The sequence below is a fragment of the Macaca nemestrina genome, chromosome 10, assembly GCF_043159975.1.
Source record: "Macaca nemestrina isolate mMacNem1 chromosome 10, mMacNem.hap1, whole genome shotgun sequence".
Taxonomy (NCBI): Eukaryota; Metazoa; Chordata; class Mammalia; order Primates; family Cercopithecidae; genus Macaca; species Macaca nemestrina.
In genome coordinates, this window is record NC_092134.1 from 29532099 (window position 1) to 29550575 (window position 18477).

General features: G+C 42.6%; 1 protein-coding gene across 5 annotated transcripts in view; it reads right to left on the bottom strand.

Moving 5' to 3' along the window:
• Positions 1–18477, bottom strand: part of LOC105497739 (stabilin 2) — a 168200-nt gene that overhangs the window by 51382 nt on the left and 98341 nt on the right. For all 5 annotated transcript variants that reach the window (XR_011608912.1, XR_011608911.1, XR_011608910.1 and 2 more), the window contains exons 34-43: positions 15682–15813; positions 12667–12795; positions 11349–11405; positions 10226–10321; positions 8971–9166; positions 7422–7517; positions 4452–4497; positions 3531–3607; positions 2212–2337; positions 115–188 (exon numbers count right to left, since the gene is read on the bottom strand). Coding sequence is in view for 2 of the 5 variants with exons in the window: in XM_071071220.1 (XP_070927321.1) it covers positions 115–188; positions 2212–2337; positions 3531–3607; positions 4452–4497; positions 7422–7517; positions 8971–9166; positions 10226–10321; positions 11349–11405; positions 12667–12795; positions 15682–15813 (1029 nt within the window). In the remaining 3 variants the exon portion in view is untranslated. The remainder of the gene's footprint in view (positions 1–114; positions 189–2211; positions 2338–3530; positions 3608–4451; positions 4498–7421; positions 7518–8970; positions 9167–10225; positions 10322–11348; positions 11406–12666; positions 12796–15681; positions 15814–18477) is intronic.

Genomic DNA, 18477 nt, shown 5'->3' on the forward strand with positions numbered 1-18477 from the left:
TTCGGCTGCAGCTCATCAGAGGTCCATTCTCAGCCTTTTCCTCTCAGGCCTGTGTCTAAAGGCCTAGGAGTTTCCTTCTATGAAACGTAAGGGCCTGCGAGAGGTGGCACTCACCCGGTTGGGTCCTGTCTGTGTGCACTCTGCGTTCTTGTCACAGCCACCATGGTTCTCCAAACATGGGTTGATTTCTTTAAAACAAAAAACCAACATCTGGCCTGGAAATCAAGTCTGGTTTCCAAGCGAAGCCAGCGTGAGGGATGAGCTAAGATGGCTGACTGAGGGGAGTGGGTGTCAAAGCATGATTCAGTTTTCTGGAAATTCTGAGACAGAAATAACAGAACTAGGAGGGTACTGGATACGGTTTCTTAAGATTGAATATTCTGGGATAGGCCAGTTCCAGCAGAGGTATTGTCTACTGGCTTAAATCAGTCCATGGAATAAATCTGAGCATTTGTAGCAAAGTACTTGAAACCACAGAATCTTGGAGTCTAATCTAAGAGTGCTATGAATGAAGAGACTTAGGAATTAAAAACAATCATTTGCAACCATCACAATATACATTGGTTCAGGGAAGACTCATCAAAAGATGCTAAACTTAGGAGCATATTTTGATGGGGAACAACATATCTGCTTGGTGTTAAAGTGTCTCTCCTCTGACTGCTTATTAGTAGCAAAGGAGAAAAAAATAGCTGTACAATGGAGATATCACAGCACCTTCACCGAGTGGTCAAAATTAACATCACACACAAAGGGCAGGAGAGCTCAAGGCTTCCTGAGACAGATGCAATATCACTTGTGTGACATTTGGGGCCCTTGAATGTATAACTTGAATCTAAGAATGAAAAATGCCAGGCAAACCCCAAATAAAGGACATGCTACTAAAAAAAAGTTGGGGAGGTGGAGGTTATTATTCCCATGTGTTTATGTCATAAGACACAAAGCAAAGCCGAGGAACTCTCCCAGATTAAAGGGGACTCAAAAGACATGACAATGAAATACAATATCCAGCCCTAGACTTGATCCCGCACTGGAGGAAAAAATGTCAAAAAGGACATTATTGAAACAACTGACAAAATTAGAATATGAATGGTAATTAGACAAAAGTATTACATCAATAAAAAATTTACTGAAGTTGATAACTGTGCTATGGTTACCTAAGAGGCTATCCTTATTCTTAGGAAATATACACTCAAGTATTTAGGAAGAAAGGGAATACAATATACACAGATTACTCTCAAATGGCTTAAAAATGTATATATACAAAGAGAGAAAATGATAAACAGGGCTAAATGGTTTTTTTTTTTTTTTGGAAATGGAGTCTCACTCTGTCACCCAGGCTGGAGTGCAGTGGCACAATCTCGGCTCACTGCAACTTCTGCCTCCTGGGTACAAGCGATTCTCCTGCCTCAGCCTCCCAGTTGCCACCACACCTGGCTAATTTTGTATATTCAGTAGAGACGTGATTTCACCATGTTGGCCAGGATTGTCTTGAACTCCTGACCTTATGATCCGTCTACCTTGGCCTCCCAAAGTGCTGGGATTACAGGCGTGAGTCACCGCACCCAGCCAGGGCTAAATGTTAATAAGTGAATGTGGGTAAAGAACAAGTGGGTCCTTTTTGTGCTATTCTTGTAACTCTTCCATGTCAATTTTTTTCCAATTAAACTGTTAAATTTAGATAACTTATCACGGTATACCTTTATAGTAGAACAGTGTGTGGATATTTAAAGTTAGAGGTATACTTGCTTTCAGGGAGAGTTACTCTGATATATTGCGAAGCATGGTAAATGCTGTATATCTTGAGATACCATTTTTGTTAAACAAATACATGTAGGCATAGCAAAATGGGGTAATGACAATACTAAGAGCACTATCTTCAGTGTATTTTCTCCGGCATGTGTGCTTTCTTTTTCTACAGTGAGCATGTGCTACTTGTATAAAAAGGAACTAATAAAAGTTTAAATGTGCTGTCATCGCCATGATGTTTAATTGGAAAATGTATCTCCTTTTACCCTTCCAAAGTAATTTTTGGACATTACATGCCTTCATACCCTGTGGTCACTTTTCCATGCCCTTATACTTTCCTGCCCTGGCAAACAGAATGATGACCTCAGTTTTGTGTCCCAACAATCAGGGCACACATGTTGTAATCATTCAATAGGGCTCTGACTCTTACACTGTTTCGCTGGTGGAAGAGGGAAGGGCACCTACCCAGGCACACAATGCCATCACCCGTGTAGCCTGCTTTGCACGTGCACACTCGCCTTCCTGGGGTGGTTCTCTTACAGTCAGCCTTGGCAGAGCAACCTCCATTGCTGATTTCACAGGCATTGATTGCTATAGAAAATGACATAGAGCAGAAGGGGAAGGGGAGGGGGAAGAGGAAAAGCCATTGATGTATTTTTCCTTAAGTCATTGAGAAATGGAAGGTACTGCAAAACTACTTGAGCAGGCACTGGATTAAATATGGCCAATTCCCAAAAACAGCAAGAAAAACATTCGTGATTTGCCCTTTCTAGCTGTTTTTACTAGCATTCTGTACGCATCGTACTGCAGGACACACCTGGGGACCAAGGTGGGGCTACTTGGCCCTCTGGGAGAATCCCAGGGTAAGATGGTCTAGAAAGTGGATTGGCATGATCATTGTCCAGCGCTGTCACAATATGGACCAAAGCCTGCCAGGACACAGTGCTCAAGAGAAAAATGACCTTAAGATTTTCCATTTTTTTTTTTCCAGCACCAGGGACCATAAGAATATTAGCTTACATTTATTGAGTGCTACGTGCTGGGTCTGTTCTAAGCACTTCACAGGTATTAATTCAGGTTACTGTCCAACTCAGTGACTGAGGTCTTATTATCCCCAACTTGCAGATAAAAATAATAATGCAAAGAGCAGTCAATAAACTTTCCCAAGGTAACGTAAGTGATAAGTACTTAGGTTCAAACCTGGGGAGTCTAAGTTGAGCTGAGTTTTCAACAGCTGCATTATTCTTCCATTGAACACAGAGAGCTCACTTAACCTCAAAACCACTCCGCAAGGGAGGTAGTTTTAAGTTTACTTTACAAATGACCTATCCAAGGCCACTTGGGTAGTTGGAGGAAGAACCAGGGCTCAAATTCTTTTTAGTCTACTCCAGACCCTCGATGCCCCAGCCATACCCTAGGCCAATCAAATCAGTGAGTTATTTTTTAATGGACACATTTCTGGGGTATATAGTAATACCGTGATGCATATAACATATAGATCAGGGTAATTAGCATATCCATCATCTGAAACATTGATCATTTCTTTATGTGGGTTCTCAACACAAATCACTGGTTTTTAAAGCTTCCCAGGTGATCCCAATTGTGGTCAAGGCTGTGACCATTTGGTTTCCTGTCCCCAGGCACAATCAACTGCCCTATTATATGCGATTCACCATCAGTGGTTGGCACTAGCAGCTGAGGCCCATTCAGACTGCAGGAACAAGAATCTTTCAATAGCCCATGCAAGCCTTGCCAGCCCCCAGCAAATTCCTTCCTTTGCTTGCCTGTGCAGATGGTCCCGTTTCCTTGGAATCCTGCTGCACACTTGCATGAAGCTGTACCATCTGAGTTGGGAAGGCAGCTGCAACAAGGAAGGGCAAATGGGGTTTGCAGAAAAAGACTCCACCTCCCACCACGTGACTCACAATGCCCTTCACCCCCAGTATCCTGGTGCCTGCCCCCATGAGACACTCAGAGGTCCTAAGGCTTGGGAGAAGTCTAATTCTGGCATGACCCCACCACAGGCAGCCAAAACTGTACTCATTTATCAGGCAAACTATAGCATGCATAGATACAGGCATCAGTTCAGGAATAAGATGGGTAGCTGCCAAGCTTTAGAGAGCCCACTGATGTGCTAGGAGCCATGTTTCATGTATTATTTTGTGTCATCTACTCACTATCCAATAGCCCTAGCAAGTCGGTATTATTCCCACTTACAAATGAAGACTCGGAGGCTTTGGAGGGATTCAACATTGGACTCAAGGTCATGCAGTAGCGCAAATGGCAGAGGCTGACTTTGAATTCATGTCTAAATCCACTACTAGGTACTTAACTCATTAAGCCTCTCTGGAAGTTAGGATTATGAAGCTATGCCTTGCTGTGGGTCAGGAACAAGGTTTATGGAAACTGAGGCCCAGTGGGTTGCCTCATCCTCCAAGAAAGAGTCCTGGTGGCTTGGACTGGGGTAGCAGTGGGCACTTTCGTCAATGTGCGAGGTAAGTCAGATGGCAGCTTGTTGGAAAGCCTGGATCTGGCTATTTGATAGTGGCCTCATCAGAGATATTTTTAGTTTCATACTTAAATTTATCCTAAGCCCTCAGAAATGGTGTCAGGAAACAAATCCCGAGGATAGAGACTAGGGTAGACCATACTGGGAAAAAAAATCCCCTTTGCATTGTCCCCAGAGGCGGCCCGGGGCTACCTACTTGGCACTGGTATGGCACATCCCATTGCAGTTGTCTTCTGTGGTCACTGAAAAAGAGAACAGTTGCTGTCTCAGCCCTCTTACTAAATCTCATCTGAGGATTTTTAGTATTTTGTGCTCGGAAAAGCTACTTCTTTGGAAGTAAGTGATATGTATCATGTGAGCGATACAAAACTATGAGACCATGCCAATCCTTTTTTATACTGGCTGCCACGAAGCTCAAAGCCAAATCTGAAGGTCAAATACATTGATGGTGTCTTGTTTGCCAGGCCCTGTGCTAGGCAGTGAGAATGCAAGGGTGAATAAAACACAGAATTCTCCCTGGAATGTGACCATGTGCTCTTATGGTCTGGGTGTTGATGTGTATCTCTCTTCTGGGTTTTGATTTTCTTTTATTCGTATTTCCTATGCTATTCTTTCTAGTTTATTCCTAATTTTATTCTCATTTTTCATCATTTTATTATGGAGTGCTGTAAACAAGCAAAACTATATAAAATTTTTTCTTGCATGTGCAGAAAATCACAAGGTTTTGCACACAGCAGGTATACAATATTATCTGTTGAATATGTAAATTTCCTGGACACAGCATAGGTTATTGCTCTTGGATGCCTACCTATTTCTTGACTGGACAAGGTTCAGAAATAAATCATTAGAGATGAGGGAAGAATATTCTTGGATAGGATGCTTATGTTAAGAGCTTTTGGGATAGAAATCTTACCAGTCCTGGCCAAGTCATACAGGAGGTCCTGAAACAGAGGGCTGCAAAAGTGGTGTCAGCGGGAATTCAGACTCAAATGGGCTGGAATAGGGGCAATTTTGTGCCTGTGTCTTATTCCTTGAGCCTAAACAATCCCTTTCTCTCTATTCTCTACCTGTTGGAATTTCAATCACGTTTTATGTTCTCCTCTCTGGAACCTGCTCTAAACATTTGAGCCGACATCAATTAGTTGGTAGTACCTTCATGGTGTGCTACTTTGAGAAGGGTTGGATGCCCCTGGCTGGTCACAGAGGGAGGGAGCGCCATGATTGATTAGTGATATCTGCTGTGGTCTTAGGAGTGAGGAGTCTGCACACAAAGGCGTTGTTTTCCTTGCTGTAGTCTACAGGCTCTTTGTTTTGTACTCCATACCACAGTTTTTCCTGTCTTTTACTAAACATTTATTTCCCTTTCTAGACTGGAAACTTCCTGTGTACAGTGTGCACTGGAGACAGGGATAGGAGATAAGCCTGGAAAACTGGGTGAGTGTTCATTGGTGAATAGCCTGTGTGGTCCATCCTGCTAAGGAGTTAGGACTTTCTTTTGAAGGCAATGAAGAACCACAGCAAGTTGTCAAGTCCTGGGGAGGAGTTGGGGTGAAAATGATGATCTGTTTTGGAAAGTTCTATCTGACAGTAATGTGGAGTACGGAGTGGAGGAAGATAGGACAGAAACAAAGAGACCACAAGGCTACTGGTGAGAGGGGAGCAGGAGGAAGAGATGGATTGAGAGATGTGGAGACATGGAATATGTTAGGTATGTTAGTGAGGGACAGGGAGGTAGAGAAGCTGAGGAGGGAGGTAGAGAAGCTGAGGAGGGAGGTTCCTAGATTGTGTGACCAGGTGCATGAGTGGTGAGGTCTTTCTTCAGAGTAGAGAAAGCAAGAAGAGGAGAGAGCCTATTGTATTTATTCTGGGGATTCGCCTAAAATGTCCTATTGTTTATGTGACCCCATTGCTTCCTGCTTCCCTCTCCCAGGCTCTCAGAAGCCTGGCTCTGTACCCTGACATTTGACACCTGCTCTGGGATATTTCTTTGGCTTGGGATCAGACTTCCCAAGTCAGCTTTTCAATGAACCTTCCTCCCTGACCCCTTATTGCTCACCGTTAAAAGGCAACTGCATTCCCTTGATTTTTGCATTGCCTGGAGCTTTGGGCAAAGGCGCCCCCTCTGTCAATGCCACATCCATGGAGTTCCCCCTAGGCTGGCAAGCACTTGCGATCTCCTCCCCAGCTCCCATCCCAGAAGAGGGGGAGTCTCTGATACCTGCTTCCAGGGGCATTCTCTTCAATCCAAAGTCAGAATGATTTTTCTTAAGTGCAAAACACGATCATATTGCTTTCTTGTTGAAAACTCTTTAATGGCTTCCTGTTGACTTCAGTGAGAAGTCCAACCTCCTTAGCCTTTCACGGCCTGGCTCCTGCCCACTGCTCCAGCCTTTTCTCATCAACCCTCCTCTTTGCCCTTATAGTCCTCTCATTCTGCAATCCTTTGATTCCCTAAATGTGTTGAGTTTCCCACGTCTTTGTGGTATTCCAGGTGCTTCTTTCTGCATGAAATTCCCTTCTTTAATAGCCTTCACCTGAAGCACATCAAGAACCATCAATGCGATGTGGTGGGGTTGGAGGAAATGGGCCTCTCAGACACTGTTGGTAGGAGAATAGATTGCTATTTCCTCTGGAGGACAACCTGGCAGTAAGTAGCAAGACCTTTCCCCAGACTGCCAACCCCTAACTCAGAAATCTCATCTCTAGGAATTTGACTAAATGAATATGGTTATTGTAGCAATGTTTGAGAGAGCAGAAAACTGGTTCAAAAAAGTGTAGCATGGTCATACTGGAACATTTTGTGGAGATTGCAAATTATTATTTTTCTATTTTAATCACAGGGAAAGATATCCATATATATCATGAAGTGGAAAAGTTGGTTAATAGACAGTATGTAGAGTGTGATTCCCTACATACATGTTTATATACCTAGAAAAAGGTTGGGAGCCTAATATAAAATATCAGTAATAGTGCTTTCCTGCCTTGGGGGTATGAGGGATTTTATTTTCTTTTTTCTGCTTTTATTTTATAATTTTTTTGCTGCAAGAAAGAATTATGGTTATTGCCAGAAGAAGTAATAAAGGTGTCATTTCTCTTTTAGAAAGAAAAATGTAGCTGCTGAGCAAAGCTTAGAGCAGATTATAAAGACTGAAGGGCTCACTCTTACCATTCTCACAATGCACTCCTCGCCAGCCAACATCACAGTCACAGGAGCCATCTCCCAAGGGTCCTTGGTTGCATCTCCCATGGACACAAGAACATGCTAAGTGGAAAAACACCTGTAAATCATCAGATTCTAACCCCTGTTCAATAACTCATTTTGTCATTTACTAGGTTTGCTTTATTGCACTTAATTCTTCAACCTACTTCTAGGAATCAGTCTTTAATGGGGGTCTTGATTCACAAGAAGGGCAGGGGTGCAGGAGACAGAATCTAGCAAGTTAACAGGTGAATTAGCTCTAGCTTTAACGAAGTGGCTCAGACCGCAGTTTTGAGACGGTGTAGCACTGAAGATCTGTGACCCAAGCAGTGTGAGAGTGTACTCAGTCAAGGTTACCAGAGGATCCAGGGTTATGCAGGGCTCCTTTGGATGGAACCATGTTTGCCCCCTAAGAATGGACTTCAGGAGGAAGCCCATTTGACACTGGGTTTGTATAAGCCTGGTGTGGCACTCTTTTCCTCAATTACACAGATGAGTCTCTTTGAGAACTGGATGAAAGCTACAGATGCCTTCCCCAGAAAAATGTATTCAGCTTTGGCAGTTTGCTGAACCCCATGAGGGTCATCTACAAATCCCATTTGAGGAACTCATGCACAAATGCAAGCAGATAATTACTCCAAATAACATAAGAAAAAATCAACACTGTAATTCAAAGTAAATATTATAAGGCCCAATTATAATGATTCAATTGTACATTAATTGTCTCTGGCTTAGACCAGCTGAGGAGAAAACAGTGATAGCCAATTTAAATGTATGGTTTTTAATACCAGGTAGAATAATGCTTTGTTAGGAAACCCATCCTCCTGAGTCAACCCTCTCACAGCTGTGTGTTCCTGGATACAAGGAAATCTGGATGTGAGAATACAGATGACTTGGCTCAAACAGATAGCCGTTTTTGCAAAAACTACTTAAGGCATGTGTCTTGCTGCTGGTGAAACAATAGAGTGATCCTCAGGTAAAGAACAGTATGATCTAAAAGCAACCTTTGGAGTCAAGAAAGGTGTACATTCAATTCTCAGTTCTGCATCTCATCAGGTGTAGCCTTGGGGGACGTCATTCAACCTCTTTGCCTTAATACCCTCATCTGTAAAATGGGCATAGCAATACTCAAGTACCTAAGGTTCCTGTGTGGATTAAATGAATAACATGTGCAAATCTGTTTTTCAAACGATCAAGCAATGTCCACAACGGAAAGTCTAGCTGTGATGATTAGTGTGCATAGGCAAATATAAAAACGCATTTGGGCTGGAATGTCAATGAGTAAATTGGAAGTGAGTTGGCAGGTCCACGTTAGTGACTGAAAATGTTTGGGAACACTGCAAATGCAAATGACAATACAGATGCTCTTATAATTCACAGTGATAGTAGCAGGTAGGATTCCAGCCCACCTGGGGAGACAGGCCAGTTAGAGAGCATGTGTGGGATCACTCTTTCCCCACACATTCCTGGTTGGTTTCAGCAGCCCAGGAGCCTGTGTGGAGGGGACGGTGCTCACCTTGGTCACAGTGGGTGCCGTACTTGCCCTCGGTGCAGGTCTCGCAGGCTGTGCCACTGAAGCCCTCCTCACACTCACACACACCTGTGCCGTTCACTCCATCCAAACAGATGCCGTTACCAAAGCAGACATTCTGGGCATTCCCTGGGCAAGGCAGGCACTGGGGACCAAAGAAGCCAGCACAGCATTCTCTCGTCTGAAACAGAAGGACAAAGCCTGACGATACACTTCTATCCTCTGGTTTTGTCCAGCCTCAGTGTAGAAATCCTGCCGTGGGGGACTTAACGTGCACCTGTTTCTTTGACCTCACATGGAATGGGTGAGGGATGGGGGCAGGACCCTCTGGGGACTGAGTGAGGCTTGGCAATTTCTAGGGGTGCTAGGAACAGGACAAAGGCTCCACCGAGGAGGTAGGAAAGAGGGAAAGGAAAAAGGCATGTCAGAGAAGAGGATGAAGAAAAATGAGAGAGGAGGAGGGGCAGCAGAAGAAACTAAAGAATAATGCCTGTGATGCTGGAGAGTGGGAGGACGAGGGGCCTTCTCCAACCCAGACCTGGGCCTCTTCACATCGATGTTATTTCATCTACTACCTACTCAAGGTGAGGAGGCCTCTGCAGGTGAGGCTTTTGGCATTTTACAAACCAATCTTTTGCAGTTCAGGGAAGCCCTGTAGGATGTCTGTTTGGGTTTTCCTTGCCTTTATTCTTGAGTGCATTAAAACACAAAATCTCCCCCACCCCTATGCTCTGCAGCCTAAGGGCCAGATCACCCCACCTCTGCCCAGCTAGGCAGAGGTTATGTCTAGTTCTCTGGGAAAGGAGCAGGACAGGAAGTTATCATGACTTTTCCTGCAGATTCCAAAGGCACCCCTAGAGGTACTTAGCCTTGGGGTCCTCTTTTCTAAATGACCATGTGCACCTTATCTTCACTTTGTGAGTGGACACTTTCTCTGTCTCTTTTGCTTACAAGCATGCTCACAGAGCTACCCTGTTGTGAGAAGAAGGTGGTCCCATTAGCCTCTCGGACTCTGTTTTTTTCATCATGCAACTGAATATGGCAGCTTTTACCCATTTTCTGGATTACAGGGCTGTTCTGAGCTTTACTGCTATCACTACTACATTGAATGACAATGATAATGCAGGTAACAAGAAGAGATGACAAAGTGTACATGCACAGGGATTTTGAAAAGGATACCATACGATAGATTTTCCCAATGGTGCTGCAGTAGTTAGGATGATTCAATTATTGTACTCACAATGACAGTTCTCACACATTTTAGCTGGCACCCAATAAACAGGGTTCGTCTTCCCATGAAATAGGAGGTATAGATGCATCTCCTCTTCTCATTACTCTGTGAAATATTAGTGACTACGTCAGCTCCTAAGTTAGGAAAAAGTTTTCCAATCTCTGAAAGCAAGTGGTTGGGTGATGCATTGCTGTCTCTCTGACTATAGGGTCATGGAAAGGGAAGGTGGTGGCTTGTTGGTACTGCTTCTTGAGCAAGGAAACACAAAAACACAATGGTGGTTGCTGGAATGCCAGGTGGCAAAATCCAGTAATTATACTTTAAAGTAGTACTCCACGAAAAGAACATTTCTTTAGCACACCAACTCAAGTTTGCAAGAATTGTAGAGTAAACCAGGTAAAAATGTCCTTCCAGCACTGTACATTGATTAAACTGAACTTTGGTTTCTATTGATTTATATTCTGCTTTGGCCCAGGAAAGGATTACGGCTGTGTACAAAGATTATAACATACAAGATTAAATTAAACCTCAAATGAGAACATCTGTATGGTTGTTATAGATTAAAATTCATCATAAATTTATTAAAAATTTATTGTATATTTTGTAAAAACTATTATGCTGTTGAAGGTACATGAGTATTCTTTGTAATGTAATCAGAAGTATCTTTTACAATAAATAGCAACAAGAAACTTGGATTGTCTACTTCCCCTATATCTGCCATCTGTTTCTTTGAGGAAGTTAGTTGCAACTTCGACTATAAAAGGAAATCAGGCAGGTGGAATATATCCAGGCTGGATATGGTTTTGGATATGGAATCTCTCTTCTCTGATAAGATTTCTTGCTGCTGTCCTCAAGGGGCTACTGGGATATGAAAGACATAGAACATAAAAAATGTCTTTCTGTCCTGTCTGTTGATTCATATGAACCCATTTATGTTTATTAAATTTTGCCTTGGTCCAAAAAAATAGATGTAGGATTTTACAAAGATGCATATAATATAATGAGGTAAAATGTAATTCAAATTAAGTGAAGGAATGAGGGAAGTGCAAAATCACATAATCTTGAGGTTCATTTTCTAACTGGGACTCCTCGGATCTGGAAACTATTTTATCAAAACAGACAAAATACTTACTAGAGGTCTAGTTCCGAATGGGCAGATCAGCTCTGAGGAGCATGTCCTACATCTTCCCTTGGTAAAACACAAAAGCAATCAATGTAATTAACTTTAGTGCAAAATGAAGCTGCACGTCCACAACTTGGAATGGAAGGTTTTTGAATTAAAAATCAAGGAAGGTTATCTGGTCAGCCTTTTTAAGGTTCTTGGAGACAAACACTTCAATTCCTTTGGGTCTTGCACATTTGCATCCCTTTTCTCCACAATACTCTTCTGACTCTGCTAACTCTTTAAAGTGTGACATTATCTAAGTCCAAATTCTTTTAACAATAACTTTTATTAAAAACCAACTATTAAGTGAATCAGGCCAGATTCAGAAACTAAAAGGTACTGTACCCAGTGCCCCGCTTTGGAGCACATGGCTCAGATGAGGGCTTCAGCGTGGAGATGCCCCACAGAGATAATGCATGCTATTACAAAACAAAGAGTAAAAGTTCACAATGACAGAAACCCTCAAGCTCAACCTGTTCCTAAAACAGGACGTGGTCAGCGTGTCTAGTTCTGAACCTTACACCTACCAGAGAGGATAAGGTGGTTGTTCAGAGTTCCACCTCTGAGCCAGGCTGCCTACACCTAAAGCCCTTCTCTGCCACTTGCTAGTGTATGAACCTGCATGTATTAACCCCTCTGGCTCATTTTTCCCATCTGTAAAATGGGGATAGTAATAGTACCGACTTGGTAGGGTGTTGTGAGGATTAGACAGGTTAATGCATGTAAAATGTTTAGAGCAGTGCCTGGCATATAACAAGTGTCCAATCAATGTCAGTGGTTATAATTATTGTTGAAAAGTCCTACATAGCCCCATGAATTGGCGTGAAAAGCCTCCATTATCATAATTCCATAATACACTGAAATCATTCATTTTATTTTCTCTTCTGGTACAGCAGGCTTGGCCCATAACTGCCATAGGTGCACCATGGTTCCTATCCCGTGCCTGTGCTAGATATGGCACAAATTCCCTTTGAAAAAAGCTATAGTCCAGAATCCTGCCCAACACAGCACACCATCCCCCTACCATCCCCCCACACACCTGGCAGCCTTTCCCAGGCACACAAGGTACAACCTCTTGCACAGGCCCACTGAGGGCAGGGGTCATATATTATGTATCTTTGTAGAATCACAGCCTGGTATGCTCCTTGGCACATCAAAGGTGCTCACTCAGTGGTTTATGGACTGAACTGATACACCTCAATAGAAAAGCCATATGCTCCAAAAATTATAAAAAACAAGCCAATATTCTTTAGTTTCATCATCGGCCCTGGCCCATAGAACTTACTCGTATGATAGTAGTGTCATTATTATCACATCTGTTCTTCTGAATTTCCAGAACTTTTCCCAAGCCATGGATCACTCCCTTATCAGTGGCTACATTGGTGTAGTTTATTGGAGCCTCATTTACATAGAGCTGTGAACAACAGGGTTAAATGTCACTTTTTACGACATTTGAAGAGATATGGGGAAGATAGGAACTGGAGGTTAGCAACAGGACAATAGCCTAGGAGATAGTACAATGTTCACCTGGAGATATTATAATAGTCCACCTGTATTGGAAAGAGCTCTGACCTAGGAGGGGAGGTCTGAATAACAGCCCTGGTGCCGTCTAGCTGTGTGACCTTAGGCCAATTGCTTTCCTTATCTGAACTTTAATTTTCTCTTTTGTAAAAGGAAGAAGTTGTTCTACATAATTTCTAAGGTATCTTCCATCATGCAAATTAATTGGCTTATGTGTGTTTGAAACATGCCACCCACAATCATGATGTTAGTGCCCACTGGCAAGGCGGCTCTACAGACATGCTCAGTTGTGCTGTAGACCAGTGGTTCAGGAGGTGGTAGCGCCTTCCATAACCAAGAATCGAAGAATGCAACTGTTCCTTTCAGTACGTTTCCACTTCATGGTTAATGTGCAAACAACCCTCAGAAAGGCTAATGATGGTTATACAAGAATAAAAATAATTTTTTAAAAGGGTATGTTTACATCTGTCCTTGTTTAGTGTGTCCATAAGCATCCAAGGCATTAGAAGTCTGTATCTAAATCAAATTCAACTTTGAGTTGTAATTTGTTCTGATTTCTTTTTTTTTTTTTTTTTTAGGGAAGAACACTCTAATGAGTAATCAATGAAAAACAAATGAAGCCATGGATTCATTCATTAATATAACACATATATAACTGGAAGCAAATCATTCTTTGAAAAATTGAAGTGGTGTGTGTGTGTGTAGCAGGGCTGAAGCTGGGAGTGGGAAAACTCAAGTTAGGATCCAATAATGGTTTATAATTCATAAATTCATATATTATGATCCCAGAAATCCATGTTGCAGCAATACTAAAATGACCCTAAGTGCTTAATTCGAACTTCCACTGAATGTTAAAGTCCCTTACGATTTACTTGCAGTCAAATGAGCTTCCATGTGGCTGTTGGGATAAGCCTGGCTGAACTCCACAGAGGTGTTCCAAGGTCTGTGTACACTGGGAAAATTAAGAGGAAACCTGACTTCATCTCAAATGGCGACTGTAATAAATTTCCAGAATTCAAAGATGTTGAGCTATTTTTAAATACCAAAAATAGAAGAACATTTGATATTGTAACACTGTTGATTTGGCATTTAAAAAGGTCCAAATTATTTCCATTTTGAGGTATATCCAGAGAATTATGGCTCATATTAAAATTTCGACTTGACGGTGTCTACTCATTTAGAAAGCATTTCTTTACACTTCCACTGTCATAAGAGAAAGTAAATTACTATCAATAAAAGCCTCTATTGTATGAATAATTCTTTCTCTAGATAAAAGAATTTCTGCACACATGGAAAATGAACACTGCAGCTCTAAAATTGATTCAGTTACCTTCATTGGACATTAATCTCTACATGATGAAATAAAAGGTGACAAATACATACAGAAGCAAAAATGAAAGTTCTCTATCAATACCATAATTATCAATCCTGGAAAAATAAAAAGTATATTTAAAAGGGCCTCTTCCAAGTTACTGCACAATAGGTAGACTTATCTGTAGAAGTCTGAGAAAAATATTTGAAGTTAGATTATTCTTTAATCAATGAAGAACTGAAAGACTTTTTCCCCCTAAGTAGATAAAAACCATTTTACCTGAAAATTTACTTGTTATTCAGTAATGACATCACTGAAGAAATTGTTTTTAAAATTATACTTTTTAGAAAGGTTCAAATATTATTGCTTAAAAAGTCCTGTGATTAAACCTTCATTTCAATATACTGTTTAGTGTCTCGTTTTTTTCTTGTGAGAATTTACATTAGAATTATGAGTTTCTTACTGAATTTTCAAACTGATCTTTTTACTTGATCTTTGAAGTATATGAGAATTTTATAATTGAAATATATTAAATATTTAGCCTCATGAATTCTTTTCTATGAATTGTAAACATGTTTAAATATTTAGGTATCATGTGAGCTCAACACTGGAATACCAGTGTGGTGGTCGGTTAGTCCTAGGACTGCAATCTATCTCTGTGGTTATACAATGATAATAATGTTAATACACTTGGCTGCTGGCTCCTATGTATGTCACAGGGCTCCTTATGCCCTGGAGCCCACACCACTTCCTGGGAGTTAGGTTGATCTCCCAGGTTCCCTTCCATCCTAGACACTGCTTAGGGACCATCTGTTGGGTTTGTTGTACCAGCGCTGAAGGACGCCTATGACTGCAGAGATTCAATGCCACAATTTGTAAGGCTACACTGATCATCTGAAGGCTGGCAACTGGGCAGGAGAGTGGGAGCTTGACAGCCTGGTTTAGGCTTTACTTTATAGTGAAACACAGACAACTGTCTTGTGTTGGTAAGGCTTAGGAAGCACCGGTGAGATGATTCCAATATGGAAGTTGATATGGTTTGACTGTGTCCACACCCAAATCTCATCTTGAATTCCTACATGTTGTGGGAGGGACCTGGTGGGAGATAATTTAATCATGGGGGCAGGTCTTTCTCATGCTGTTCTTGTGATAGTGAATAAGATCTGATGGTTTCATAAGGGGGAGTTTCCTGTACAAGCTGTCTTTTTGCCTGCTGCCATCCATGAAAAACGTGACTTGTGCCTCCTTGCCTTCCATTATGATTGTGAGGCCTCCCCAGCCACGTGGAACTGTGAGTCTGTTAAACCTCTTTTTCTTTCCAGTCTTGGCTATGTCTTTATCAGCAGTGTGAAAACAGACTAATACAGAAGTGATGAAGGATGACAGGAGCCAAGACATTCATTCCTCATACTCTCCCTGATGTAATTCTTGATGGCATTGCTGGGGTTTTACAAAAAAGGATCGCACCTGGTTGTTGTGGCGAAAGAAGCCAAGGAAATAGGAGAAACCCAGCATGGTCTTGCGATGCATGCCATTGTGCAGGTCATTCTTCAGGAGTTTCTCCTCCAGGACCACGTGATACCGGAGGACGTCCTCTTTCTGGATCACACACAGAATTGAAAGTCAGTCAAGAGATCAGCTTGATAGTTACCCAACTTCTCCCATGTCCAAGTGGAAGTTTTGACAGAGGCATCAAGACACCGTCAAGATTCAATATGAAAGTGAGTTGTGAAACAGATGGCTTCAGAGAACTTGCAAATTTTCCAGATAGGACAGTCAAGAACTCATTAGAGGATTCCAAAACCCAGACTGAAGATATGAGAGCTGGGGGTAGATTTTAAAGGTGATAATTCTCTGGGCAGAACTGCTGAGAAGACAGAGTCCCCACACCCCAGCCTGCCTTTCACCTCTGGGGCATGAGAGGAGCTTCACTAGGATGCTTTAAGGACCTTGAATTGTGTCTCCTGGAAACAGAGTGGCCCGTTGGATGGGGTCTGACCCAGGCAGGGACTGCTGGTGAGCTGCCCCTTGGTGGAGTGAGGAGAGTTGTTGCTGCGTGGGACAGATTTGCACTTGCATAGTTGGCTTGGGACAAGAATGTGGGTGTTTGCTGTGGTTCAGATGTGGGGAGTGTCTGAGAGCGCCGATGGCAGCCCGGATGGGCAGGCTCCCCAGGGGCACAGCTAGGGGTAGGCTCTGTGGTTTTAGGGTTCTTCCTTTCCTCTTCCATCCCTCTTAACCTTCTTACTCTCTTGATGTCTCTTCCCAACCACCAACACCTTTCTTACCCCTCTACTTCAAACCTAGTGAAACCAAAATGGACTTTAATGAGATCAGAAAGGGAAGAGAAGCATTCTGTGGGGAAGGAGAGAAGGTTCCTAAGTGATTGCCTGTCAGCTCCAAATCCACCTCCTACACTCTGCTTGATGAGGCTGGGGCTGAGGCTGTCCCCCACATTTCTCCTTTGCAAGGGGCTCCCTATTAAGGTCTGCCAATGAGAAGCTCTAGACAGTCGGAGGACTGGAGGGGGAAAGAGGGACTCACTCCTTCCTGTTCTCTCTCTGTTCCTATTGGCATCACCCAGCCTCACTTCTCTTCCCTGCAGTGGCACCTGAATCTGGTTGGCAGTTTCCTGTCACTCGCAGAGCCAGCTTAATCCTGCCCTCTCCACTCATAAGACACCAATCAGGCAATGCCTGCTCCTGGAGGTCTGGGTCTCGAACCCACAGAGACCCTCCCCACTCATCCAAGATCAAAGACACCAGCACCAGCTCAGTAGTGACCCCTTCTCAGAGGTCTCTAGGTTTATACATTTCAGTAATTCCAACCTCCTCCCATTGTTCTCCTAGCTTTAGGGGTCATAAGTGAATCCTGTGATTGTTACCACTGTGATATTTCTCTCTCGCTTTAACCTTTCAATTATATTTATACAACTTTATATCCAAGAAACAATTCATTCTATCAAATTCCGTTTATGTAATTGGTATGTTTTCCATCTCCTGTGGACCCTGACTGATTCAAGAACCAAGACCTTTTCTGCACAAAGCTCTGCTGTGGAGCAGGGAGGGAAAAGAACTAATTTTAAATCCAATTAAAACTGTTAATTATTGTAAGGAATTGGATTCTTTATCTTTACTTAGCTGAGACTGAGTTTGTGACTTAACGTACGTTTGTCACCAAAGTGATTATAGGACTTTTTGGGAAGGCAGAGAGGCTATGGGACTGTCTGAAGTTTCATTCTGGGGCAGAAAAAGAATATTTCTCACTGAATAGGTTGAAAGAAATGGGTTGGGCTAGAGGGCAGGGAAAAGACAAGGTAGATGATTTCCAATTCCATCCCAGGAGTTCAACGTGCCTGTTACAGGAGTTCAGGACACTCTCCCTGCCTTCAGGGTTTATAATCTAGTTGAAGAGCTAAGACTTGCTTCCTTGAGGCGACAGTTCATCCTATTGGGGATATACAATAAATGCTGAAAGGGGCTACACATGGCATGAATTCAGAGGCAGGAGAGAGCAGCTACACCTCGGGTGGCCAGGGCCAGCTTCCCTGAGGAGGTGGGACTGGCCATGATGAAAGGATAGGGAGAATTTAGGAGGTGGTGAGGAAGAACAGCAGCCTTCCTTATTTCCTTATTAAATAAGAAAAAATCCCTATTTTCTGAAAATTCAAACACTGTTTTCAGTCCATCAATCATGTGTCATTTCACTTTTCCATCAAAACCTTCTCATCCATATCCACATACTTAATACAGCCTCATGCAGAGACTCTCCCATATACAATCCTCCCCCGTAGCAGAGCTGCTGTGTGTTTCATGTATACTCCTGGAATTACGCACTTGAGCTCACAGGTACAAGCATGCAGGTGTCCCAAGAAGCTGAAAGAATCCTCATGATCACCCTCTCCTCCCCCCATCCCTGGCCCTTCCCTGGTCCCAGTGGCTAAAACATCAGCAGCAGGGACCTAGAAGGGTGGATTATCTCTTTCTTCCTCCTCTCCTCCCCTTCTCTATCTTCCCTGATTCCTAACATCTAGGGGTAAACAGTCAAAGTTTGTCAAAGGATTTTGTGAATTAATTCAAAAGCTTCAATCATGCCACGATCCGACTTAAAACTCTTGTGTGGATCCTGTTTCTTACAGGACTAAGTCCAAATGACCTCTCTAGGTATTTAAGACTTCCATAAGCTGATAATAATTTATCTGATATTCAGTAGTGACTCCAGAATTTTTATACAGGAAGGGCCCAGGGCCACTCCACCCCCACC